The sequence below is a fragment of the Eleginops maclovinus genome, chromosome 10 (genome assembly GCF_036324505.1).
Source record: "Eleginops maclovinus isolate JMC-PN-2008 ecotype Puerto Natales chromosome 10, JC_Emac_rtc_rv5, whole genome shotgun sequence".
NCBI classification, from domain to species: Eukaryota; Metazoa; Chordata; class Actinopteri; order Perciformes; family Eleginopidae; genus Eleginops; species Eleginops maclovinus.
In genome coordinates this window covers 21,712,944-21,739,919 of record NC_086358.1, presented here as the reverse complement: position 1 = coordinate 21,739,919, position 26,976 = coordinate 21,712,944, and the positions used below count along the sequence as shown (strand labels likewise).

At 44.0% G+C, this 26,976-nt stretch overlaps 1 protein-coding gene across 1 annotated transcript in view; it reads right to left on the bottom strand.

Annotated features, from left to right (window-relative positions):
- The window catches only part of LOC134871300 (dynein axonemal heavy chain 9-like), a 266,267-nt gene extending 244,091 nt beyond the window's left edge, over positions 1–22,176 (bottom strand). The window contains exons 1-19 of the mRNA XM_063894016.1: positions 21,817–22,176; positions 19,430–19,626; positions 19,202–19,360; positions 17,707–17,837; positions 17,369–17,580; positions 16,124–16,357; positions 15,795–15,962; positions 15,347–15,463; positions 15,116–15,266; positions 9,198–9,312; positions 9,036–9,104; positions 7,234–7,360; positions 5,828–5,974; positions 4,402–4,510; positions 2,484–2,725; positions 2,261–2,396; positions 1,224–1,420; positions 884–1,146; positions 640–801 (exon numbers count right to left, since the gene is read on the bottom strand). Coding sequence (XP_063750086.1) covers positions 640–801; positions 884–1,146; positions 1,224–1,420; positions 2,261–2,396; positions 2,484–2,725; positions 4,402–4,510; positions 5,828–5,974; positions 7,234–7,360; positions 9,036–9,104; positions 9,198–9,312; positions 15,116–15,266; positions 15,347–15,463; positions 15,795–15,962; positions 16,124–16,357; positions 17,369–17,580; positions 17,707–17,837; positions 19,202–19,360; positions 19,430–19,626; positions 21,817–22,176 — 3,296 coding nt within the window. The remainder of the gene's footprint in view (positions 1–639; positions 802–883; positions 1,147–1,223; positions 1,421–2,260; positions 2,397–2,483; positions 2,726–4,401; positions 4,511–5,827; positions 5,975–7,233; positions 7,361–9,035; positions 9,105–9,197; positions 9,313–15,115; positions 15,267–15,346; positions 15,464–15,794; positions 15,963–16,123; positions 16,358–17,368; positions 17,581–17,706; positions 17,838–19,201; positions 19,361–19,429; positions 19,627–21,816) is intronic.
- Positions 22,177–26,976: the final 4,800 nt, after the last annotated feature.

The window sequence follows — 26,976 nt, the reverse complement described above, 5'->3', positions numbered from 1 at the left end:
TGTCTCCATACTGCCTGTGACTTAATTAGCGATGCATCACGTCTTGGCTCACAGATAAATCATTATTTATTTGTCTGTAGTTTCAAAGTGCTTTACCCTTCAAACACATATTCAAACTGAAGTTTATCATATTTCAAACCATGCACTCATATCTGCACAACTGATAGGCATGAGAAGCAGCATCAGTTCATACATAATCCTGTCAGTTTACCTCATTATTATTGAGAATACATTTCATAACATGAAAAAGCAATGTAGCCTGTGGGGTTGTTTGCTGTAACATATCATCAGTTATGTACCTTTATAACTGTATTTTTTAATGCAGTCAGGGAGAATCAAGCAATCATTTGTTTATTCGTTTTAAGATGATCAGTTTTCTCTCTGTGCAGCATTTTGTCTTAATGCTGGTTGTATGTTCTTATCTCATATCTTGAATAAAAAACAGATGCTATGGAATTTCCATGGTAGTTGAAAGGATTGCAATTGTACTTCAACCATGTAGTTGATTTGATTGATATAAACAAACACTGCTGTTTTGAATGCCGGGGCCACAGGGCATTACTGGTAGTTCAGCAGCACCCATGGGAAGCTTGCTGACATTAGCCAGATACCAGACGGAAATTCCAAAACCCTACTGACCTGCTAGTGACATGATCGATGAGGTGCTGTTTGAACATGAAGCTCCACTTTTTGATGAGGTTCAGCAGGGCACTCTTCATGCTACGGCCATCCACCCTCATCCAGCCCAGGAACACGTGCACTGGCTCCAAGGTCTGCACCTCCTCGTAGATTCTCTCATACCTGCAGTGACGACACAGCATCAGTCAGTCTGCGGATTTTACCTCAAAAAACATCATTAATGTGAGAATGGCCAAAGACACACCTGTCCACCTGTTCTCTAAAGTCATCCAGTGTGGGGGGGCTGTTCAAAGAACTGCTGTCAGGGTTAACCTCCATCTCCTGGCTGCTGACAATGTGTCCATTCAGCAGGAAGTGACGTATGAACTCCTTCCTGTCGTCCACGTACAGGTAGCTGTAGTGTTCCAGTGTGTTGCGAAATTCACAGCACGTTGCCATGACGCCCTGCACACGTTCCATGATGAGATGACGCATGTCTGCCAGATCAGCCATGTCCTCCATGTCAGCCTAAAGGGTCATGTGAAAGTTGCCTTGAACATGTGGCATGTTGACGGGACTGATCAGACACTGACGGTTTTAAGTACCTGGTAGTGGGGGGAGGGGCTCTGCTGGCTGAGGCGTGGCACCAGCGAGGAGATTCTGAACACATCATTGATGAGGCTTTCTACCAACTCAAACAAACTGTCTGCTGCCCCGCGCTCCAGAGACGGAGAGAAAACCATCTCAGGAACCCTCAGATCCAGCTGAGCCTCAAACAGAGGAGCCACTCCCGCTCCCTGGTCTGGACCCAAAGGAAGGAAACAGTTAGAGCTGTAGTGTGAACACACCTACTGCAAAACTTACGATTGTGCTAATTACTGAACTGTCTTCGTTACTTAGACAATAATGCAACATTCAATTAAAGACTCTCATTGTGTTTAAACATTTCCAAAAAGTAATCTGAACTGGAGGAAAACTGTAGTGCTACAAAAAGCTCCAAAACAAAGGTCATTTATGAGATGACTTTCTATTATTACACAGCTTAGTTGAATTCTGATTGGTCAATTTGGATTTCAGAGGTTATCAATACTCGCTAGCACACCGTGGCTAAGCATCATGATGACTGTTTCTGAGGAGGATCAAGGGAGAGAAGGGAAGAAGTTAAGCCTTTATGGGGCGAGGAACCATATTTGGAAACTTCCCCACACACCAAACATAGCATTCTGATCAAATATTTTTGAATCCGTTATCTCGGCTCAGAATCTTTTTCATTAGAAAATACTTTTGGAACCCACAGTGAGATAGAAAAAAATGCAGATTATGTGTTGAATAAAGCAGTGAAACAGAACTGGACCCAGTGGCATTCCACATTCCTGTCCATCTCAGCTGGTAGACACAGCTCCTGACAGCAGCCAGGTCCAGAGCCACCAACACACACAATGAGTTCCTCCCCTCTGAGGATGACTTGCTAGGAAGCTGTCACTGTTGGCTGAATATCTTGTTTTCAGTTCACCGTGGAATCTTTTTAGGATATAGTGGATACTAAATGTTTGATTGACAGCAGCATGCTGGCTTTAGAAGTACCATTACTACAGATCGTGTGAGGTTCAGTTCACGGGTCAAGTGGATCATAACGTCCTACCTGTGTTGACAAGGAAGAAGTTAAGAGAGCACTTGATGCTGTTGAAGAATCCCTCTGTGATCATGTCGTCGATGTACTCGACGTACGCCTTCCACTCCTCTGAGCTCTGCTCCGCTCTGAACAACTCCAGATTGCTCTAAGACAGGAGGAGGCCTGACACTGAACATTACTGTGAAAATAACCTACGATGTTAAGGACATATCAAACGACCTCTTTATAATACCTTGAGCAGGAAGTGGATCTTCTCTCCAGAGTCGCGTGTGCCAGTGTAAAACCTGTCTCTCCTCTCTACCCTGTCCTCCAGGCTGAGCAGTGCGTCTTTCTTGCCCTCCTTCCTGTCAAACATAGGGCAGGCCAAGGACCGCATGCAGCTTTGGATGTCCTCCAGGTTGTCCCTGGTCCTCTGGAGGCGGCTCTCTAGATCACAGATGGAATCTCGCACTTCTTGGATATACTGCCAGATCCCTGGAGGTTATTGATGACTCAGAGGGTTAGAGGAGAGCTATATGCAACAAGTATGGTCACATGGTAGGGGGTGATTACATGGTTCTAGTATGTCATTCAGTTGCTCATCACACACTCAGTCCATGCATATATGTCTTGTTGGTGAATGTGGTGTTTTGTATTGTATTGTGTTTTACCATGGGAAATAAAGTAAGATTTAAATCAGCTGACCAAGGGAGCAAATAAACTAGTAAAAAAAAAATGTGCAGCTTACAAGGCTTAGTCCTTTACGGATGAGATCACTACGTGACTTATAAACCCTACCTGATGAACTGAATGAAGTTGGGAAGTTATGTAAAAAGTTTTTAAAAAACAGAATACACTGATTTGCACATCCTTTTCCACTTATATTCAATTGATGACACTAGGAAGACAAGATATGTAATGTTCAAACTGATCAACTTTATATTTTTCTGAAAATATTCACTCATTTTGAATGTGATGCCTGCAACACATACACCAAAGCTGGGACAGGGGCCACAGAAGACTGGGACAGTTGAGGAATGATCAAACACACCTTGAACATTCCACAGGTGAACAGGTTCATTGGAAATAGATGAGATTCATGGTTGGGTATAAAAAGGAGCGTCCCCAAAAGGCTCAGTCTTTCACAAGCAAGGATGGAGTGAGGTTCACCAGTTTGTTAACAACTGCGTGGACAAATAGTCCAACAGTTTAAGAACAAGCTCACCTGAGAGGGACTGAACCAAAGTGGAAAAGTGTACTGGTCTGATGAGTCCATACATCATTGACGCAGTGTCATCCGGGCTAAAGAGGAAAAGGACCATCCAGATTGTTATCAGCAAGTTCAAAAGCCAACAGCTGTGATGGGGGGTTGTTAGTGCCCATGGCGTGGGGAGCTTGCACATCTGTTAAGACACCATTGATGCTGAAAGGGACATACAGGTTCTGGAGTGACGTATGCTGCCCTCCAAGATACGTCTTTTTCAGGGATGTCCCAAGACAATGCCAAGCCAAATCCTACACGTGTGACAACAGCTTGGCTTCGTAGTACAAGAGGGGGGGTACCAGACTGGCCAGCCTGCAGTCCAGACCGGTCTCTCATTGAACATGTGGGGTGCAATATGAAGCGCAAAATACGACCGCGGACTGTGGAGCAGCTGAAGTCGTACATCAAGCCAGAACGGGAAAGAATTCCACCTGCAGAGCTTCAACAGTCAGTGTCCTCAGTTCCCAGAATAAAGCTTATTGAGCATTTTGGAATGGAAGCGTATGTCACACAGTGGTAAACACATCTCTGTCCAAGCTTTATTGGGAAGTGTTGCAGGGCTCACATTCAAAATGAGTGAATATTTTCAGAAAAACATAAAGTTGATTAGTTTGAACATTACATATCTTGTCTTTGCAGTGTATTCAATTGAATATAAGTGGAAAAGGATTTGCAAATCATTGTATTCTGTTTTTAATTACATCCCAAGTTCATTGGAGTTGGGGTTTGTAGGTTTATAGAAGAATGAAAGGAACAACACCACAAACTAAGAATGCTCGAACCAGAGATGTAAAGGCACACTCACACCCCCACTGATTTGGGGAAAACATAAGCCTCCACCCCGCCTGTCCAATATAACTGTATTGTTTAGGAAATGAACATCTGATCATGTAGTTATCATCCTGACCTTCGCTGTTCCAGTTCAGACTCTCCTCTGCCTCTTTGAGCTGAGCGTCGATGTCCCTGAGCTGGACCCGAACCAGAGGTTGCTCCACCTCCAGCACAGAGCGCAGCACCTGCAGCCAGACAAACAGGAAACAGAGAAAGATGCAACGTGTTCTTTAGCACCAAATAAGTGTGTGAAGAAATGTGATTTTGACATATATTGTGTGGATTATTCCATGTTTCCATAGTTTCATTTGACTGGGTCCTATTGAGGAATCAGCAACACGTGGCTGAGCACTGTGGACATGTAGAGATAAAGATTTAAGAAACATTTGGGGTGGTCTCAGGTCTCATACAGTATATGCTTCCCCAGAGGGTGATGCAAATTCAATCGCACAACTACATTTCACAAAATATCATATTTTGTAACACGAAACATAAGCTGACTTCCTAATATAGGCGATGTTGGCGCTATATAAAAATGTATGTCATTTACTAATTCAATATTTATATCCTAGCTTATTTTTGTTTGTATTATATTAATCATTATTTATCATAGTTACTTTTGTTTCAGTACTTCTTAATGCTTTTATTTTGAAGGAGGTTTTGGGCCCCCGGTGATTAGTGTATATATTGGACACAGGTGGTGGTGGCATTTGTATAGCCCAGGAGAAACTAGCTGGAGAGGCCACCGGGGAAACCTTGTTCATTTTTGTAAGTTTGAATATGACCAAATAAAAGAACAAACCCATATTCTTGCCTGGACATTATTTGACCTGCGTAAGATTCGCTTTCTGGTGTCCCAGCAGCAGATCAGTTTAAATTAAGTTTTCTATTTTATTTATTCGTTTAGCCGTTACAGGGGGGGCCGGATATTCCACTCCTAGGAAGAATGGGGTCCCCTGCTTTCCAGTCCCCAAGTCAAAGTGGCCAATCCCAAATTGAAATAATGATATGGTCAATGAGCTCTGATCCTTCCTGATCATTATGATATTAACATTGTATCAATGATTAACAATGTTATGAACATTATTGAACAACCACTGCCAACACTTGATTAAACACAGACACGATACACACTTCTATAGCAGTGATATGAGCAGCTGAGCAGAGCTGTGTGAGCAGGGACCTGCAGCGCTGCTGAATATGAGCGGTGACTGTAAAGATTATTCCAGCTCCTTCAGTACATTCTTAAACATGACATATATAAAGATATAGACAGAAGGCAGTCACAAGCAGAAGATGTCAATCTATACGAGACATGGAGTGTTAGCACGGCCTTGTTAAGATCAGTAAGATAACCTCATAATTACAGTTCATACAGCCAAAAGTGAACATGCTAGCAGGCTAGCTACCCCATCAGTCGATATACCTCCACCCTGCATTCCCTTTTTGGAACCTCTTTTCTAATCTGATTCTTGGATGCTCTGAGTCTGATGGAGGCCCACCTTATTGTATCTGCCCACAGTGAGCTCCAGGTTGGCCACATACTGCCACAGCTGTCCCCTGCTGCTGTAGATCTGCACTGCAGCTTCAGGAATGTTCTCGGTCTGTCGGGCTTCAAAGTACTTCACCTCCCTCAGCACTGACGCCAGCTGGAAGAAGGGAGCAGCTTGTCAGAGGTGTATGAGAAGCACTGGAAGACATACTGAGACAATGTAGGGACATATGCTGCCAATAGCAGTGGTTTAAAGTAACTAAGTACATTTACTCAAGTATTGTACTTAAGTACAATTTTAGGTACTTGTATTTCACTTCAGTATTTCAATTGTATGCTACTTTGTACTTCCTCTCCACTACAATTCAGAGGTAAATGGTCTACTTTTACTCCACTACATGTATGTAATCCCTTTAGTTACTTTACAGATTTGGATTAATGATGGTAAATATAATCAACCCTTAAATCAGACTTTAGTTCACCTGAAGTAAATTCAGCAGCTACCCTGCAGTATACAAAGCCATTCAAACTAGCTGCACCTTAACCAGCTCTGAGAACACTTTAATGATCAATCATTATAAAACATATCAGAGATATTATTCTGAAATGGACCAATCAAACAATGACTACTTTTACTGTCGCTACTTTAAGTACATTTAGATGAGAGTACTTTCTACTTTTACTGGAGGAACATTTAGAATGCAGGACTTTTACTGTGACAGAGTATTCCTACACTCTGGTACTTCTACTTTTACTCAAGTACAAGATCTGAGTACTTCTACTTTTACTCAAGTACAAGATCTGAGTACTTCTACTTTCACTCAAATACAAAACCTGAATACTTCTACTTTTACTCAAGTACAAGATCAGAGTAATTCTACTTTTACGCAAGTACAAAATCTGAGTACTTCTACTTTTATTCAAGTACAAGATCTGAGTACTTATACTTTTACGGAAGTACGAGATCTGAGTACTTCTACTTTCACTCAAGTACAAGATCTGAATACTTCTACTTTTACTCAAGTACAAGATCTGAATACTTCTACTTTTACTCAAGTACAAGACCTGAGTACTTCTACTTTTCCCACCTCTAGCCAGTACTTACATTCAACATCTTTACTATTAAGTAATACCAGAGTTTTGGTTTTAGAAAGCGGTCAATAAAAGTCAGAGCAACATGATCCAACTTTAATGCCTTGAAACATTTAAATACTACACCAACTCAATTTAGAATAGGAACTTTTTTTAAATGTGTTTAGTCTCTTGTGGATCTACTAACGTACAGAGACAGTATTATTCACAAGAGATGAGCTTGATATGTCACTAAACGTATACAATCCCTCAGATCTGTCCAAGGGTAATAAAAAAGGGTTTCCAGCATGTAGCAGCTGGTCTTGGATCAGAAGTTGATCAGACCTGCGGACTGAAGTTGACAGAGAGGAGCCAGGTCCCCGGGTCCCTGCTGATCAGCGGCAGGCTGAGGTTGTACTGAGAACTCTCACTCAGGCTCTCTGTCCATGCCTCATACAGGCTGCTGGAGTATCTGCAAGACCAAACACCAGGACACAGTCAGGAAAGTGTTCATACATATTCCACAGGGTGTAACATTGTTTAAATATGTCCATCCAAAGCTGTGGACTGTAACTTCACAACGCCACCAGCGTGCAAACGGCTGGCATTATGGAAATAAACGTATTTTTTAAGTCTTCTGAGGTTGTAAACAGAATGAGAAGCGAGACTCTTTTATGCTCATCAGCAGACAAGGCGTAGGGACAAATAGCGGTAAAGGAGGGGTTAGATGCACAGGTCTCTTTCATCTGAGAGAGACCGGGAACACGGAATATGTCAAGGTGCAGTACAGCTATATCAATCCGTAAATAGCCCGATTATGATGAAACTTCAGCGCGCACCGTGTGCTCCTTATTGGATTTCTGCTGTGAGCCTCATTTCCTGATAGTGGCACCGCAGACGCAGAGGCAATCAAATGCCTTGGTCACGGCCATAAATCACACTGCATTTTGTCTGTGGGGGTAATGAGAGAGCATGCCCGCCCTGTTCCTGAATGCAATGTGTATAATAATGATGGCATTCATTGGAGAAAGCGCCGATGATTATTCCAGCATAACAAGGCTCTAATTTGTGATGGGAGTAAATTGAGGGCAAAGAACTGGTGTTGTTCATCATCCCATTACTCTGCCGGGGGGGTAGGAAGTGAAGAAGTGCATGCAAAGCATAAAGAATGAGTGTGTGTAAGTGCTTCTGCACTGATTTGGACCTCATTCACAATAGATTTATTAACACACTCTGGATCATTTTATATTTCCATGTATCCCCTAACCCTGAGCTTCCACACACACTCATTCCAACTACTCTCATACTCACTTAACACGGCAGCAAAAATGATGATAAACAATTCTCACAATGAAAAGAAAACAGCAGTGTTTACGTTATCATCTGCTAACAATCCCACAATGCAATGCATCGTTTAAAGATCCCAATATACTGTCAAGACTGGATAGCCCAATCTCAACAACACAGTGAGGGGATGAAGCAAAATAGCAATGACTAAGGATTCTTCTTCTTACAATATCCAGGTGTATTCAGAGTGTCCGTGGTCTGTGAGGACAGACTGTCTGGACCCGTAGAGTCTCTCTCTGTGTCTCATGCAGCTTGAACAAAGGTTCAGACTCTGACCTTCCTCTTGCAGGTTATAATGGTGGATGGTCTAGAAGGCCATTCCTCACAGGGCCTCAGTGAGTAGGGACAGAGTTTATGGGATTATGTGCTCAGTGAAATAATGTGCAGAGCAGCACCGCAGTAATGAGAACATACATCATGCCTGGAGCTGCGTGTCGGCAGGATGTTCCACAGAGGCTGCTTCATATTTGTTGTACACTCAACTAACACAATCACAACTGTTCAGTTAGAAAAACTGTGCCGCTGTGAAATTACAGAGCAAACCTCTGAGACAGAACTCATATTTGTTTCATGCTGGCTGTTATAATATCTACAGTCACAGCACAATATGGAGCTTTCTGTTACACCACTGAACATTCTGTTCCATGCCCCGTTCTGTCCTTTTTAAATAGTCATGCATCTGACCTTTAATGAAAACACTGAGATAAGATCCACACACACACACACACACACACACACACACACACACACACACACACACACACACACACACACACACACACACACACACACACACACACCTGTCCAGCAGTTGCATCATTTCCTCATACTTGTGAAGGACCCTGGCTCCCTCTGCAGACTCAAGGCACCTGCAGACAACATTTATGAGGCCTTTAAAACAGTTCAAGAAGAAGTGACTTCAGCGACAGAACAACTCTTTATGTGATATGCAGCAGACTCACGGGTAGGAGAGGTGTCTGAAATTTGAGAAGGGGGTCTTGATGCGCTGCTGAAGCTCCTGGGCCCATCGCAGTGTGCCAGCTACTGCTGGCATGTTCCTATTCACTGGAGCCCAACCTGAGGAGGTGAAGAATGAGTGACTGATATCAGGTAGGTTATCCCGCACTACGACGATGCAACAAGACAAGTGCAAAACATCACAGTAGAGATGAGACAGCAAGTGTGTGGGGGGGCACGGTGAAACATGGGGGCTATGTTCCTTAACCTCAGGGCTCTAGGACCCCTGCTCTCTCACAAACTGATATATGACACTATTGCTATCCAGACACAGAGATGTTGGAGCTTTAAATGGACTTATATTATTTAATAGTTAATTATTTATTTACTTGTTGTTTTTGTTTACTTTGGTGCCGACCAAAGTTGTGCTGGAAAACCGTCCGACACCTCACGAGGGGGAAGCAGGGAACCATCCAAGCTGTGTACAGTAAGGATGGGACGCTGTTGACCTCAACTGATAGGGTGTTAGGGCGGTGGAAGGAACACTTTGAGGAACTCCTGAACCCGACAACTCCGCCCTCTATGTTAGAGGCGGAGCTGGAGTATGAAGGGGGATCAACTCCAATCTCATGGAGGGAAGTCACTGAGTGTTCGGATTTTTAAAATTCAGCCCTGCGAAAAGGCTTGACAGGAAGCACACTGAAGCATCGATGTTGCGTACTGGATCCACTTCGTAGATAGCCAAACAATCCTGGGAGCGATCGTGAAGGACAGTTATGGCTATCAGACCTTCTTCGCGAATTGCATTGGGGAAATCCAGAAGGCTGGACCAGTAGAAGATTGGAGGTGGGTTGAGGGCAGTCAGTGTGGCAAAGGGGTCCTGAGTTCCTAAGATGGCCAGAAGCTGAGTGGCCAGTGAAGACGGCCAGCGAGATAGTGACTACCGTTGCTGATGACATTAAGAAGCTCAAAAGAAAAGCTTTCTCAGCTGCGGTCACTAGGGCTCAGTCGAAGAAAATATCTAACCCCAGCAAAGCTGACGTTAGCGTAGACTTGGAAGACTCATCGAATGAAGGTTAGGGTTAGGGTTAGGGTTGGACCCTAACCCAGGGTTACCCAGGGTCCAACCTCAGCAGCAGAGAGACCAAACAGGAAACCCTGGGGCGTAGATCTTCTGCGCCTTGTTGAACCCAAGCGGTTCAGTACCTTGTCAAAGCTGTGTGGGACCGTTGCCTGGACTCGAAGAGCTGCAGAATCCTGGTTAAATAAACAACGGCAAATCTCAGATCCAGCAAAGTGGGAGGCAAAGTATTCCAGGCTGTCTGCAGAAGAAAGAGCTTGCCTTCCAAGACCTGGTCCTTGTGGCCCAGGACGGCGTGGAATTCCACGACACAACTCTAAACCGTCTGGTTGTGTTCAAGGATGTCAATACAGGACTATTGCTGTGTGGTGGTAGAGTCGAGTCTTGTAACGAAGACGAAACAGCTGTACCGTTACTCCCTTTCCAGTCGTGGCTTGGAACTTTGCTGGCAAGAGAAGCTCATGAGTCAAATCATGAAGGCGTTGCTGCCACTCTTCTGCGTATAAGAAGAAAGGCCTGGGTGGTGCAATGTCGGAGGACAGTCAAGAAGGTGATCAATGAGTGTCTCACTTTCAAGAAGCAGAGAGCCAGATTGTGCCAGCAAGTGATGAGCGACTTCCCTCAGAAACGTACCAGCAGAGCAAACCCATTCGAGTACACCACACTAGACCTCTTCGGCCCCTTCGCTGTAAAGAAGAGAGTCAAGAAAAAGGTCTGGGGAGTAGTGTACTGCTGCATGGCTTCTAGAGCTGTCCACGCCGACCTCGTCGATGACCAGTCTTCTGAAAGCTTTCTTCAGGCTTACTCTCGATTCACTGCTACTGAGGGGGCATCCGAAGAAGCTGTGGTCGGAGAGAGGCTCAAACTTCGTGGGTGCTACGTCTGCACTGAGAGAGCTACACAGACATTTTGCTTGTTTGCAAAAGGTATCTGTTGAAAACATGGCCGCCAGGAATGGCACAGAATGGCAGTGGAACTTCCATCCTGTGGACGCCCCTCACAGAAATGGAGCAGCCGAGGCAGCGGTTAAGCTCATTAAAAGAGCTCTTCACAGCCTTTGTGAAACAACTAGCTGCTACACCTGGGGGGAGTTCCAAACCATTCTTTACTCTGCAGCTAACTTGGCTAACGATCGACCCATTGACGCCAAGGCGCAGGAGCAGGAAGACGCAGTAGAGTATTTGACTCCTAACTCCCTTATCCTGGGACGCACCGGACAGGGAGGAGACATTCACGGAATCAACGTGGAAACCCACCCTTGGGGGAGCCTGAGGGCTGTCCAGGCTGGAGTGGACAAGTTCTGGTCAAAGTGGAGTGAGCTGGCAGGTCCAAACTTGTTCATCCGGCACAAGTGGCACTGAGCGGAGAGAAGCGTCCAGGTTGGAGATATGGTCTGGTTGGCAGACTAAAATACTTTGAGAGGACAGTTCCTGCTCGGCCGAGTCGTCGCTACATATCGTGATAAGAAAGGGATCATCCGGGAACGTGGACTTGAAAATTTGCATTGGACTTCCCGGCCGCCATGTATCCAGGGTCCGGAGAGAAAACTCTGATTTGCCCACGACCATCGTCCTTCGCAGGGATGTGCGAAGGCTGGTGGTCTTGATTCCCGTTGAGGACCAACAGAAGTAGGATAAGTCCTTGCTAAGGGTTACCCAAAATACTTTGTTATTTAGTTAGTAGGTAACCCTGGGAGGCAACTGAGTGATTAGAGGGCAAACCCTCAGTAACACTCAGTAAGTGGAAAGGTGGTGGTGCCTACCTCCTTAGTTAGCTTTTGTGTTCATGTTGGACCTATGAGGAACACTTAACCTATACGTTTGAGATACCTACAGAGAGACTCAAATGATTGTTAATTGTGGCCTCTTTGGATCTTTGATCAATCGGCCAAGTGGGAGGTGTTAGACTTTTATTATTTTAGCATTATTTTAGCTCTGAATAATTTATTTAAGGGTTTTATGCCTTATTTTATTTTGAAAAGTCTGTGTTGCTTCCGGTGTTATCGATGACGGTAGTTGTAACCAGGTTTCGACAGAAACACACGTCCCATTGGTAAGCTGCAGTTAGCTGGGAAATAGCCTGCTAATGATGTGTAGCTTATAAATATAATGTGTTGATGTTTGCCGCACTGTTAGGCATTCTTGAGAGAGTGTTATTTAGCGCTCGCGGTTAACGTTCGGTTAGCGCCGCTAGCTCGCGTTGGCATTGCCGCTAGCTCCGGTTAGCATAATAGGCTGACGCTATTAGCATTCCAGGCTAGCGCTGAGCTAGGTCTTGCTAGCATTAAGCTATTATTAATGTAAGCAATTTCATTAATATTATTATATGAAACCTTTTGTATGTGGTTTAATCATTTCAGACTTATGACCTGTGGTCACCTGTGGTCATTTTATAATAAAATAAAAGAAGACCGAGTTATTGCTTCAGTGTGCTTCCTGTCAAGCCTTTTCGGAGGGCTGAATTTTAAAAATCCGAACACTGAGGTAGTTAAACAACTCCACAGTGGCAAAGCCCCGGGGGTGGATGAGATCCGCCCAGAAATGCTGAAGGCTCTGGGTGTTGAGGGACTGTCATGGTTGACAAGTCTCATCAACATTGCGTGGAAGTCGGAAACAGTACCGAAGGAGTGGCAGACCGGGGTGGTGGTTCCTCTTTCTAAAAAGGGGGATCAGAGGGTGTGTGCCAATTACAGAGGCATCACATTACTCAGCCTCCCCGGGAAAGTTTACTCTAAGGTGCTGGAAAGGAGGGTCCGGCCAATTGTGTGACCATCTTTTTACTCTCACGAGGATCCTGGAGGGGGCCTGGGAGTACACTTATCCGGTCTACATGTGCTTTGTGGATTTGGAGAAAGCGTATGACCGGGTTCCCAGGGAGATACTGTGGGAGGTGCTGCGGGAGTATGGGGTGAGGGGGTCTCTATTCAGGGCCATCCAATCTCTGTACTCTCAAAGCAAGAGCTGTGTCCGGGTCCTCGGTAGCACGTCGGACCGATTTCCGGTGAGGGTTGGACTCCGCCAGGGATGCGCTTTGTCACCAATCCTGTTTGTGATATTCATGGACAGGATTTCGAGGCGTAGTCGTGGGGGAGCGAGTCTGCTGTTCTGTGGGCTAAGGATTGCACCTCTGCTTTTTGCAGATGATGTGGTCCTAATGGCTTCATCGGTCTGTGACCTTCAGCAGTCACTGGATCGGTTCGCGGCCGAGTGTGAAGCGGCTGGGATGAGGATCAGCACCTCCAAATCTGAGGCCATGGTTCTCAGCAGGAAACCGATGGACTGTCCACTCCAGGTAGGGAATGAGGCCTTACCCCAAGTGAAGGAGTTCAAGTATCTCGGGATCTTGTTCTCGAGTGAGGGAACAATGGAGCGTGAGATGGGCCGGAGAATCGGAGCAGCGGGAGCGGTACTGCAGTCGCTTTACCGCACCGTTGTGACGAAAAGAGAGCTGAGCCAGAAGGCAAAGCTCTCTGTCTACCGGGCCATTTTCATTCCTACCCTCACCTATGGTCATGAAGGATGGGTCATGACCGAAAGAACGAGATTGCGGATACAAGCGGCCGAAATGGGATTTCTCCGCAGGCTGGCTGGCATCTCCCTTAGGGATAAGGTGAGAAGTTCAGTCATCCGGGAGGGACTCGGAGTAGAAGCGCTGCTCCTTAGCGTTGAAATTAGTTAGTTGAGGTGGTTCGGGCACCTAGTGAGGATGCCACCTGGGCGCCTCCGTAGGGAGGTGTTCCAGGCACGTCCAGCTCGGAAGAGACCGAGGGGTAGACCTAGGACCAGGTGGAGGGATTATATCTCTTTGCTGGCCTGGGAGCGCCTTGGAATCCCCCAGTCAGAGCTGGTTGATGTGGCCAGGGAAAGGAAAGTTTGGGGCTCTCTGCTGGAGCTGTTACCTCCTTGACCCTGACGGATAAGCGGGAGAAGATGGATGGATGTTTTTGTTTATAGTGAATATTATAATATTATTATTATTATTATTATTATTATTATTATTATTATTATTATTATTATTATTATTATTATTATTATGTCTTGTTATTTAACTGAGTTAAATGTGTTTCTATGCTTTTATGTTGAAGGCATGATAGGGCATCTGGTGTAATTGCATATGTTGGAGACAGGTGGTGGTGGGACCAGTTGGATTGAAGCTAGCAGGAGAGCCATAGGAGAGGCTCAAGAAAAGGAAAGATTGGAAACTGTTTTCTCTGTTAATGATACTGGATGATGCAAATAAACGCACAAACGGTGTCTTGGATCATTTTCTCTGCGTATATGGTCCCTCAGTGGCAGTTTACTTTTAAATGAATAATCTGTTTGATTTTTATATGATTTTGGCAGCTACAGAGATGGTTTTGAGATGTAGCCTGTGAGATCTATGATGATTATCAGAATGTAGTGTTCCATTTCCACTGCAGTGCCAAAGATAAAACACAGTATTGTGTGCTGCAAAGACACCACCTTTAAAGAGAAGAGAAGGAACCCTTACTGGTCTAACAGAGGGGGAATTGCATTCTGCATTTGACCCATCCTAGTGTTAGGAGCAGGCGGCTGCCATATGTACGGCGCTGGGGAACAGTGCCTCAGGGACACCTCGGTAGCTCTTGGTCTTTCGGGGAGTTGAACCGAGCCCTACGGACTTCGCCACCACCGCAAATTATTTTATTAACGCAGCAGCTGATAGACAGGTATCTGAAAACCTGAAGGTCAACACAATTGCCTTCAATGATAATCTCACCCTCAGCATTATTAAGTGTATCTTACCTAATTTTGACTCTATAAAGGTTAATTTATGACTAAACCAAATCATACAAAAGGCAGACATTGTTGCAGATCTCACCCCGCTGCTCTGCAGTTTGGATGTGTTTGTTGTAAAGGCGTTTACAGCAGTCCAGCTCTCTGTCAAACATGGAGACAAGCAGAGGGTATCTGTCCAGAGCATCTGTGGCCACTAACGGGCGCTCCAGCATGCCCCCAAACATGTCCAGAACCTGCGGACGTCAGAAAGGGAAAGTAAGTGTGTGGAAAACGATGTGTGGGAGAGAAGCAGAGAGGGATTCATTTCTCAGACCTTGAAGGCATGCTCCAGTCCAGAGGCTTCCTCGAAGGCCTGACAGAAGATGGCTCCTACTTGTCTGTCTGTGTCGTCCACCTTGAGTTTGAACTGCCTCAGATCTTCTTCATACTCCTGCAAGGCACATAGCTCAGCAGCTGAAGCTTACCCACAGCAAGCACAGCAAATTCCTTTCACATGGTACTGACTCACAGCCAATGAGGAGCACTGACCAAATCTTTCAAGCTAAGGTCATTTCTTCTCTTGATGAATCTCAGGAGCATCTTGCTTAAGCAACTTGATGTGATCAAACATAATTTCATTTGAGCCAACTTAAAAAAGTTACAAAAATAACTTGTCCCTTTTGTAAAACTCAACCACAGTTCTGTACAAATGTAGGGCCTCTTTTTCCCAGAAGGCAAGTGAACAAAAGCATCATGGATCCTGTAGTTCTTACACTACATACCTTGTTGCTAAGGTCCAGGCAGTCATAGGGCTTCTCTGTGAACCGTTTGTACGTTTCCACAAACCCCTGGTGAAGCACCTGGACCTGCTGGCTGAGGGCTCGGCCCCGGACTCCTCCAACCTCTAATTTCTCCAGCTTCAGCAGGTCCACAGCTGTCAGCAGGAGGTCCTGTATGGGAGAGGGAACGGAACATAGAATAGAGGGCAGTCAAGCTGAACTGCCTCAGGTTCTGGTCTGTTACAGAGGGACCATTTTATCTCACAAACTGCACACTATTTTCAGGTGCAGTATGTCAACTTATAAAACATGGAAACCATTTCTATCCTCACCTTAATGCTCCCAACTCTGTTAATAAAGCACTCAAGTCCAGAGAAGACCAACAGTGGGGAAAAGTCCCAGGGCCTCACAGGGCCTCCGTTCCTCTGGTACTGGCTCAGACTGGCCCTCTGCTCCTCGTACGTGCTCCTGAAGAGCTGCAGGGTCTCCAGGGTGGTCTGCACCCTCTGGAGACTCTCTGAAAGCTCTTCTCTCAGTATCTCCTCTGGGACCAGATACGACCGAGCCTGGAGTTGGAGAGCAGTAACAACATAGTTGTTGCCATAGTAACAGATGGACTCTCATCCCCATTTTACCGTACACTGCAGCTGGCTCATAGCATATGACATCAACCATCAAAAGCATATATAACACTTTATATAGTGTTTGGGTGGTGTTTACATAAGAAACCATAGAGGCAATACATGGTACCCACCCACCCACTAAAGCTGTTACTAGTCTAGCGTAACCCCAGTTCTCAGAGTAACATATGTGAGATGTCTCACTATGGGATGCGCCTCCCCGTGTATACCTCAGAAGCAACAATCTGCACAGCATTTTTATAATTTTTCAAACCAAATATCTTGAAGCTCTTTGCTTGCACAGTTTGTGCAAAATAATCAACCTGCAGTAAAGTGTTGTAAGTAATATTTATTCGGCGCATCCCATAGTGAGACATCGAAACAAATGTTATGAATGAAAACCTTTTAAATTTCACACAATAACATGTTATATTTCGTATGCCTTACAGAAACAGAAATGTAAAATGATGAGTGATATAAGTCCAGAGCACAGTGAAGCCCTGGAGAATGTTCCTGAATGTCTCCTGGTTCTAGCTATCCTCTATCGAGCATCTAACCTGATCTGACCCTGTGTCTTATTTCAATTGAAAATATGCTTGCATAGTAAGTATTCCTTCAGACAGGTTTACAAATATAACTACCTGACACAGAATTATTTTAAAGGTCGGGTCACCAGTTGACTTCTGGGTATCAGAGGATCACATACCAGACACAAAGCTCAATTTGTCGCTGCGCTCTAATCCAGCCTGAGTTAAGAATTTCGGGCGCACTACAAATTTCTGATAGCAAGCAAAGAGGTGTGTTTAAAAACAATGAACACGGGGGCAGCAGAACGGATGGTAAGCCGTGAAAGCATTTGCTTCGCGAAATAAATAAACGGTTCGTCTCAGAAACAGTTGTTACCACCAAAGAAAACTAGGGAAGCAGACAGGCTCATGAGACAGAGCAGAGACTGGCCTGCTGGATGAGGAGGTTTGAGGTCTCCTGCAGCAGAACGATGAGGCGTGCGGGGGTGTTGTAGTATCTGGAGTTGGCCCACACCAGGCACACCGTGTGCATCAAAGGACCGATCTGACCCCTAACATCAGGAAACTCAGCGCTCTCCATCTCCTCGAAGAGTGGCTGCAGGGGCCTCAGGTAGGTGCACACGTCCTCTGCCTCCTCCAATGCTGGTGGGTCGACATGTGATCAAGAGAAGGAGTCAAGAATAATGGAGCTTCAAACCATGCTGTAACAGTGTGTGCTTCATCTAGTTTCAGTTGTGTGTGCTGCAGGTGTGTAGATAGTGTCATTACCTGCCAGTAGCCCCTGCTGCAGGCTGGTGAAAGCAGGAGCATAGCTGCTCTCCACAGCCTCCAACAGCAGCGCCATCTTATTCACCTTGGAGGAATTTAACTGGGAGTGGATGCACTCCAGGTCTGCATGTCTTCATGGAGAAAGCAAATGGAGAACAACAAGGCATAAGTTGTCATCATTAAAGAAGATATGGCCACAGGATGTAACAAGTGTTGTTTACATATGACAGCTTTTCAGTGTTTGGTAAACAATAAATTGATAAAATAGATTTGGTCAGAAACACATGTAGCATCTGTCAGGTGATGCATATTTGATATTCAAAGTATAATTGTTTTGTTGAACTTCTCGTTACCCATCCATCCATCCATTTTTGTATGTTTTAAAAGGGGGCGACAGAGGGGGTGACATGCTTAAATGGTTCCAGGCAGAATTCAAACTTGGGTCCTCTGCATAGGAACTGAGCCCCAATAAAAAGCTGTTGGCTCTGGGCCCTCCTACTTCACATATGAAAAGTTGATTGTGTCCAAGGTTTGTAAAGTTGTAGCATATAAATGGAATTTCTTTTGTGATGCTTACAGAACATACTTTTGTGTGGCGGTGGTGGCAGGGACTTGCGAAGCTGAAGGTCACCTGTCATGTCCTCGAAAGACCAAGTGCTACCTAGCTGTACTTATGGCACTGCTCCTAACACTAGGATGGGTCAAATGCAGAATCTACAATTCCCCTCTGTGGGACCAGTAAAGGTTCCTTCTTATCTAAGTGCATATGTCAGGGGTGTCTAAACTTTTTTCAGAGGGCCACATACAGAAAAATGCACGGAGAGCTGGGTCACTTATAGAGGTGAATATTGCCTCATAAGTTATGTTATAAGTTAGCAAAACAAATCAAATGTAGGTGAATAATGATCGATACCTTCAAATGGTTTAAGGAAAAAACAGCCTACATCCCATCTGTCTTTATGGTTTCATGTATTCTGTTGACAGCTCATTCCTTAAAACAGAAGCCTCAGATTGTTGATAATAAGAGTAAATATGAAGGTTACATTTCAAGCTTGTTTTTTTTATCAACTAAGATTTGTTAGACAATGTTTTCAATTCTAAATGACTGAATTTATTGGAAAATCGGTCTTATTAATATATTTTAACATATATATTTGAGAAGTAAAATAGAAGACAAACAAAAGTTTAATTTGTTGGCCATATTCCATTATACTTTTAGAATTTGCTCAGGGCCGATTCAAAATGGCCTGCGGGCCGCATTTGGCCCCTGGGCCGTAGTTTGGACACCCCTGGCATATGTTGTAGACAGATAAAGGGACACATTTTGTGCTTAGGGAAGCAAATGTAAAGCTAACATCCCTCAAATGCACAGGTGTTCTGGATCTAAAACAATAGGAAGCACCAGCTAGAGGTCACTCTGTCCGGGCCACACGCTCACAGCAAAGGAACAAGCGCTTTTAGTGGATATTCAGTGTGTAATGGCAGAGGAGCACACCTGTTCCTCCAGAAGAGCAGCTCTGTGTGAGGTGTGGGCGTTTGGCCATCCAGCAGGGCCTCAGAGGAGTCTTTCTTCAGGACAGCGTGGATCTGATGGCTCCACTCAATCACTGCTGACTCCAGGGAGTGGATGATGCTCTTATTCACCATCTCCCCACTGGGAAGAATCACAAGGGAGATGTTTAATTTGGACTTGGGAAATGATGGACATGATTTGTTGGTTTACCGTTTGTCTGTCTCCAGGTCAGCATGCTCCACCTTCCCGCAGCCTGCAGGTAGAGGCAGCAGCGTCTTGCCGTGGACTTGGCCTGACACCACAAACACATGAGTCCTGAGGGAGTGGACGTGGCGTCTGACGTCCTGAGACACAACCTGGGGCCATTCAGTGTGGTTCTTACTATTAAACAGCAGAGGGGCCACAACCTGGAGCAGTAAAGGAAGTTGACATTTCATTAACTTGGAAAACTCTGGTGCTTTGGAGTAAACGTGTGAATACACAGGTGAAAGTGAATCAGGACAAAAACCACCAGACTCAGGAACAGTTTCCTCCCACAGGCCATAAGACCATTAAACACCTGAGCTTGCACTATTTTTACTTAGTATATTTCTTGTCATTGCACTGTTGAGGAACCTGCCATCTAAGTCTTTCATATAATCTGGAAGAGAGTGATAGGATATTAACATCCAACTTTAACTTATTTTATTTATACATTTAAGTTAGGTTACATTTAAGTTACAGTTCCACAATGTTAAGTTTCAATTACATCATGCTAACCATATCATTTCCGACTGTTACCATGTCAAATATTTAAATGCAACCCTACAATGTTTCAATTCAAGAATTCTAGAAATCAATGTGTTGTATTTTATTTGGAAAAGGGATGAATAAAAACAAAATGATCATTCATTAAACCCCAGAGTCATCCAAAAAAAAGACAGACGGTGGAAGCTGGTGGTTCCCCTGAAGGAGAACTTTACCAACCCCAACATGATAATCTGAGACTGCTGTGAGAGATGTTGTAATATGCAGTTTATGAGCACTTCTCTCTTATTTGTATCTCTTTAAATCATACACACTGTCCAACCGTGGACATGTAGCTACTGTGTGTATGCACATGATATTGCATCATGAGTTGTGTTTTTACTATAGTTGCTCACAGAGCTAACCTTTTCGTTTTTTATTCCATATCTTTGATATCAGACGGCAGTAACCTACAATAGTTGTAGTAGTGTAAGCCAAAATGCTCACTAGCTAACTAGTAGGAGTGTCTTTTGACCCTACAAGTTAACTAGTTCTTCACACTTCGACCAGTTAACTTGCTAATGCAAAAATGCTAAAACGTTAACTAGCCCCTTTAATAAACCCCTTTCACCTCACTAGTTACCTAGTAAGGCTTCTAATGACGCTTACTACATTTCTGCTTCTTTTTTTATCTAGATAACATGTTCGAGCTTTTGCAGCTCACTAGTCAAATTGTCATGATCCTTGTTTTGTGTCTGTTTCCTGTTGTATTTTGAAATGTTTTCCCTCCATTGTGTCATGCGTAGTTTTACTTCTGGTCTTTGGTTTTTCTTGTGTCTGATTGTTTCATTGTTGTCACCTGTTGCCCTGGTGTTTCTTCCTCCCCTCCCCCGCTGTGGCTTGTGTTGTGATTAATGTCTTTGTATTTAGTCCTGCTTTCCCTTGTGTTCTTTGTCAGTTTGTTGTCGTTCTTCATGTCTCAAGTCAGGTGTTTTTTATGTCCTGGATTTCCCAAACTTTGTATTTTTGTTAAACAGCTTTTTTGGAATAAAGCTCGCCTTTTGTTTGGACCCTTACCTGCCTCCCTTTGTTGCTGCACTTGGGTCCTATTTCCCCCACCCTTGACACAAATAAATACTCAGATGTTGAAATAACATATGAATTGTCGTTGAAGGAGAAGGACCAAATGTAAATGTAATTAAAGACCTAGCTCACCAAAAGTAAAACAGTTGCTAAGAGCCGTTCAGAATGTGACTGTCTGACACACGGAAAAGAAGAACTACAGTGATGGAACACACCACTCTGCGAGTGGAGGCGGGACGGTCCACGTGGTGCTGGCTGTCCTAAAAACTGAATGTGATAAATGACTAAGGGGGAGATTCATTAAACTGCAGGGTAGTTTGATTTATAATATTGTATCATATTTAATAAGCTCGTCATATTATTTACTGTTAAACCTTCATGTGTCCAACAGCTGCACCGGCCATGGGTCCAGCTCAGAGTCTGTATCATGTGCTCCATAATACCTCCTCAATGCACCACTAAAGGCATAGGGCCATAAGGCAAACCCATCCATATTCAAGAAGAACATATTAGTTTTAAGACGTGTATTATTTCACTTTTGTGTGTATGTAACCTTAGTTACGGAGCATGCACAGTAACTAAGGCTACATAGACAAACAATGACTCGTCTGTTTGTTTTCTCTAGGAGAGCACTGACATAGCGATACCTGCAATAACGTGAGACTAACGGTACCGGTGTTCTTCTGTGCAGTGTGAGAGGAAGCTGGCTATTGTGCACCTGTTGGGCCGATCACAGAAAATGTTGGGCAGAGAACAATTATTAACTTCATGAACACAGTGTGCTGTACCTCCTCAACCAGAGCAGAGAAGTGCTGCAGTGGATTGTGGGACAGGTCCCCGTACAGCAGGCTCTCCTTCATGCAGTCCTGACGCAGCGCGCTCCGGCTGTTCTTCACAAAGTACACAGCCCTGACCCTGCAGCTGGAGGCGGGAGAGTAGGTGAAGGCGGCAGCGGGCTGCAGCTGCCCGGCTGCGGTCAAAGACATCACCAGAGTCCGCTGCTCGGCCCGGTCCAGGAAGTCCTGCAGAATCCGCTGGTTGTCCTCGCTGGACATACACCTGTGCCACCTGTCCTGCTGTAGTCTGAGGGTCCTCAGCACATAGTCCCGTATAAAGGCCAGTCTGCTGTCCTCTGCAGGGAGCTCCATGTCCGCACGTGCTGCTGTCCTCGGCCTGACTGACTGTGAGCTCTGTGTCTCCGTCTCTATAGTAACCAGGGTTTGCTTTCACCAAGCCGTTGCTAGGGAACTTGAGAGACCTGCAGCTGACCCAGGACTTCTGTCTGTCTGTTTGCTTCTTATTTCTTCAAACTCTGTATGAATGAACGTTTAACCAAAGATTCAGCCTACTTTTAAGCAAGTAAACAACATAACAGGAAATGAAGTCATTGAACATTTTTGTTAAATGTATTAAATAGCCTGCATAGCTCATATGTTATATTATTTGGCACACCAAAATACATGACAAGACTAGCCTACCGTGCTACAGGACAAAAGAGAAATGTGGTGTATACTGATTCTGGTCTCCTGTCATTTTTGTTAAAGACTGAGAGTTACTCTTCGGATGGGCCTGAGCACACATTGTGAGGAAAGAATATCAAATATTAGAAAGAATATATTTATCAACTTAAAAGTAGCCTTTAATTATTATTATCATTTTGTTCAAGTGGGTTTATGAGCACTATTAATTTAATCATTGGAGATGGTTTATGGCTGAGCCAAATGCGATTGCTTTAGCTGGCCACACAGAGGCAGTCCTGTGTGAGGACTATCATCTCACAACACACATTAGCAGCATTCTGGGGGATCGCTTATGCTCCCCCGTCAGGAATTATCTACTTTTATGAACGTGTAATAGAGATAACCTAGAAGCACCTGCAGGTTTAGCTCCTATAAAACACTTTGAAGATGAAATGGAAAATCGACTGTACTTTATCTTTACAACACCTCAAAGCCTTTTACATACAGTCAGCATTCAGCCATTCACACATTCAGACAGAGGGCACATGCTCAGGGAAGGAAACATTCACACACACCGGGGTTCAGATTCTTGTCCATGGATACATTGACATGTTTACTTTTACAAATTGGGTTGAACGACCGCACTACCTCACAGCCTCCATCACCCCTTTAAGATGACAGATCAAAGGGAACCATTACATCCAGACTGTGTTTGAAAATGAGCTGCAGGAAGCTGTGCCTCACCATGAACTGAGGATCAGCTCAGCCCCTCCCTCATCACTGGGCATGCTGGATAATTGTCCTGGGGGAGAAAACAAAAAGATTAACACTTTAATACATTTCAACAAATAAATATTTGCAATATTAAATATGACACTGTAGCATAAGCTTCAGCATGAACTGTGTTTAGTTATTTTCAGATTCATAATTTTACATTTCTAACACTGTTGATTATTTATTTATTGCATTATCAAAGTGTGTGATGAAGTTAATTGTGTCATGCCTTTGCTGTGTGCAATTTATTTGACAGAGACCAGAGACTTTATTGTAGACTCATCAGCCAGTTTATTAGTTAAACCTAGCTGACAGGAATGCAGTCTGACCCAGAAGTCATGTTTCATGAAGGTTATGGTGTGTAAATGTACTTCCTACACCGCACCAGCAGAGCGCGCTTCAGTCCTTCGATTGCTTCCAGCTTCTCTGAGGCTTGTTATTCAGTTCAGATTTGGATTAAGTCTTATCAATATATGTTTTAAAGTACATCATTGTACTTTTAGGTTTTGAATTTTCTTTGCAGATGAGAAGACGATCCACTGAAATATCTGACAAAGACAGACGCAGACCCCCTTAACTCAAATCAGGAATGTGTATTTAAAATCTGAGTTAAACATTAATGGCAGCCTACCCAAACAAATACTACCAAACCTTTCATAAACATAATTTTACTTTGTAAAAGCTCCACATAAGGTGCAGTTAGAAAAAGTATACCTTAATGTCACGATCTGTTTATTTTCTGTTTTATTTTGAAGTGTAACTGTCTGTTTTCGTGTCTCATGTCTGCTTCCTATCTAAGTGTTTCCCTCCTGTCTGATGACCTGATTGTGTTCACCTGGTGCCTTTGGGTCCCTCCCCAGCTATGTCTCTCTTGTTGATTGCTCTTGTATGTATTTCAGTTCTGGTTTTCTGTTGGTGTTTGTGGGTTCTTTCAGTTGACAAGAGTTCAGGTCAGGCCAGTTTGCTGGCCATTCAAGCACAGTAATTCCGTGGTCATTAAACCAGGTCTTAGTACTTTTGGCAGTGTGGGCAGGTGCCAAGTCCTGCTGGAACATGAAATCAGCATCTCCATAAAGCTTGTCAGAAGAAGGAAGCATGAAGTGCTCTAAAACTTCCTGGTAGGCGGCTGCATTGACTTTGGACTTGAGAAAACACAGTGGACCAGCACCAGCAGAGCACATTGCTCCCCAAATCATCACTGACTCTAGAAACGTCACACTGGACTTCAAGCAACGTGAAATGCAAAATGTACTTTCATCTGAAAAGAGGACTTTGGACCACTGAGCAATAGACCAGTTATTTTTCTCCTTAGCCCAGGTAAGACGCTTCTGACATTGTCTCTGGTTCAGGAGTGGCTTTACATGAGGTATGCAACAGTGGTAGCTCATGTCCTGGATACGTCTGTACGTAGTGGCTCTTGATGCACTGACTCCAGCCTCAGTCCATTCCTTGTGATGCTCCCTCAGATTGTTGAATGGCCTTTTCTTGACAATCCTCTCAAGGCTGCAGTTATCCCTGTTGCTTGTGCACCTTTGACTACCACACTTTTTCCTTCCACTCAACTTTCTATGAATATGCTTGGATACAGCACTCTGTGAACAGCCAGCTTCTTTAGCAATGACCTTTTGAGGCTTACCCTCCTTGTGGAGGGTGTCAATGACTGTCTTCTGGGCAACTGTCAAGTCAGTAGTCTTCCCCATGATTGTAAAGCCTACTGAACCAGATTGAGAAACCATTTAAAGGCTCAGGACACCTTTGCAGGTGTTTTGAGTTAATTAGCTGATTAGAGTGAGACCGTGAGTCTGCAATATTGAACTTTTTCACAATATTCTAATTTCCTGAGATACTAATTTTTGGGTTTTCATTAGCTGTAAGCCGTAATCATCAAGATTAAGACAAATAAAGACTTAAAATATTTCACTTTGTGTGTAATGAATCCATATAATATATGAGTTTAATCTGTTTAATTGACTTCTTTATATGCACCTGTATGTTGCTGGTATATTCCCTTAATTGTCCATGGACACATCATCAGTGTTTTACATGAAGATGAACCGAGTTATCTGCATTAAGCATGAAAAGAGTGAAAGAAAACACTTGTTTAACTTGTTAGTGTAACTCACACAATATTTACACTCATTCACATTCTTCTGTCTTGCTGACTTTGATTTGCTGACTCATCAAAAGATTCTGATGTTTAATTCCAAACTGAGTTTTACTTTTCTATCTGACCATCATTCCTATTGGACAGCACTAGTGTGGTGTCTGATAGCATCTTTCATTTATCTACAAATTTTCTCCCTGCCTGAGAAGTGGTTAAAGAAGCAAAGCTAACTGGGGCTGATTTCAATATCCAGCAGCTGAACGAACCAAAACCAAACAGAGACCCCAAGCGGACATGGAATATTCCTTTCATTTTGTTCCAGTGTCCCTCAGTGCACTCTATCTGCAACTGAATCGCAGATAGACATCCTATTATTGTGCAGACGGTGAAGCACCAGTGGTAACTGAGTGTATGCAATGTTAGAAATGCATAATAGTAGCCTCTGGTGTCACCTTCCTTCAGAAAGGGAAGGAGAGCACACCCAGAGAACTGTTGAGCTATCGTAGGTCTGGCCCTCAGAGGGATGTGACGCTGAGAGGAGAGGAAGCACAGGCTGTATCTGGCTCCATGCACTACTCTGATCAGCAGGCCTTGTGCTCGTTGAATTATAAGGCCTTACAAATTGCTCAGAACAACCCTGGTTACTGTGTTCCTCCAGGGGGAGGTAGGCGAGACGTATTGTGGTCGGTGGTGGTGGGGGGGCAGAGCTCTGCCAGTCAGGTCTGGCCTCAGAGCCTCTGAGGTTTGTCAAAAGAAACACTGATGGCTTTTAAAGAGCTGCAGGCCATCACTGGAAGGGTAATTTACATACTTTCTGGATTTTGGTGAGGGGCCAAAGGCAACATGCTGGAGGCTCACTCTCTGGAGCAGGATATTGGGTTAGTAATGACTGTCAGGGGACCAGCAGAACGACATTAAAGGCTGTTTTCACACATATCGAGAGCTTGCAAGTTTGGGTATCAAACAATCTATAGATAGGACAGTCAGGAACATGTTGGAAGGAAAAACCAACCTTGCACAACACAAATAACTGTTGATGTGTTTTATGGCCTTTTAGCAAAAATGATAAATGTGTCTCAGAGGGCTTTGCAGACTTCTCCCCCTCTGACCATTAACTCTTTCATTAGATGTTCAAACCTTTATAACCTCATCTTTACATCATGTACTGTCATGTGAGTATGAGCAGGTGGTGCAGTGGGTGAATCTCCTCCTCCGGACGGGTGCCATTAAAGGACGGTACACAAGATGGAAATGAAAGCAACAGTAACGTTTTAATTTAATGGGAAATTGAGAAATTAATATGTTTAAAGTATTCTCTGTATATCTCTATTTTCACTGCACAACCAGTTGATCACTTCAGTTATGAAGTTATACCCCATATGAGATTTTAAAAGATAGTGATTTCTTTGCAGATAAACACGTTCTCTGGAAAGGCAATGCCATTCTTGACCAAGTATCATATATTTGACGGGCGAAACTGTGGGTCTGTGTTTAAAGGTTTTCTTTCATATGTTGAAGATGTTCAGATCTGAGGACTGAAACAATCCCTTTCTACAGAACGAAAAACTTTGAAAAAACACTTTTTAAGAACATTGTTTATTATGTGATTA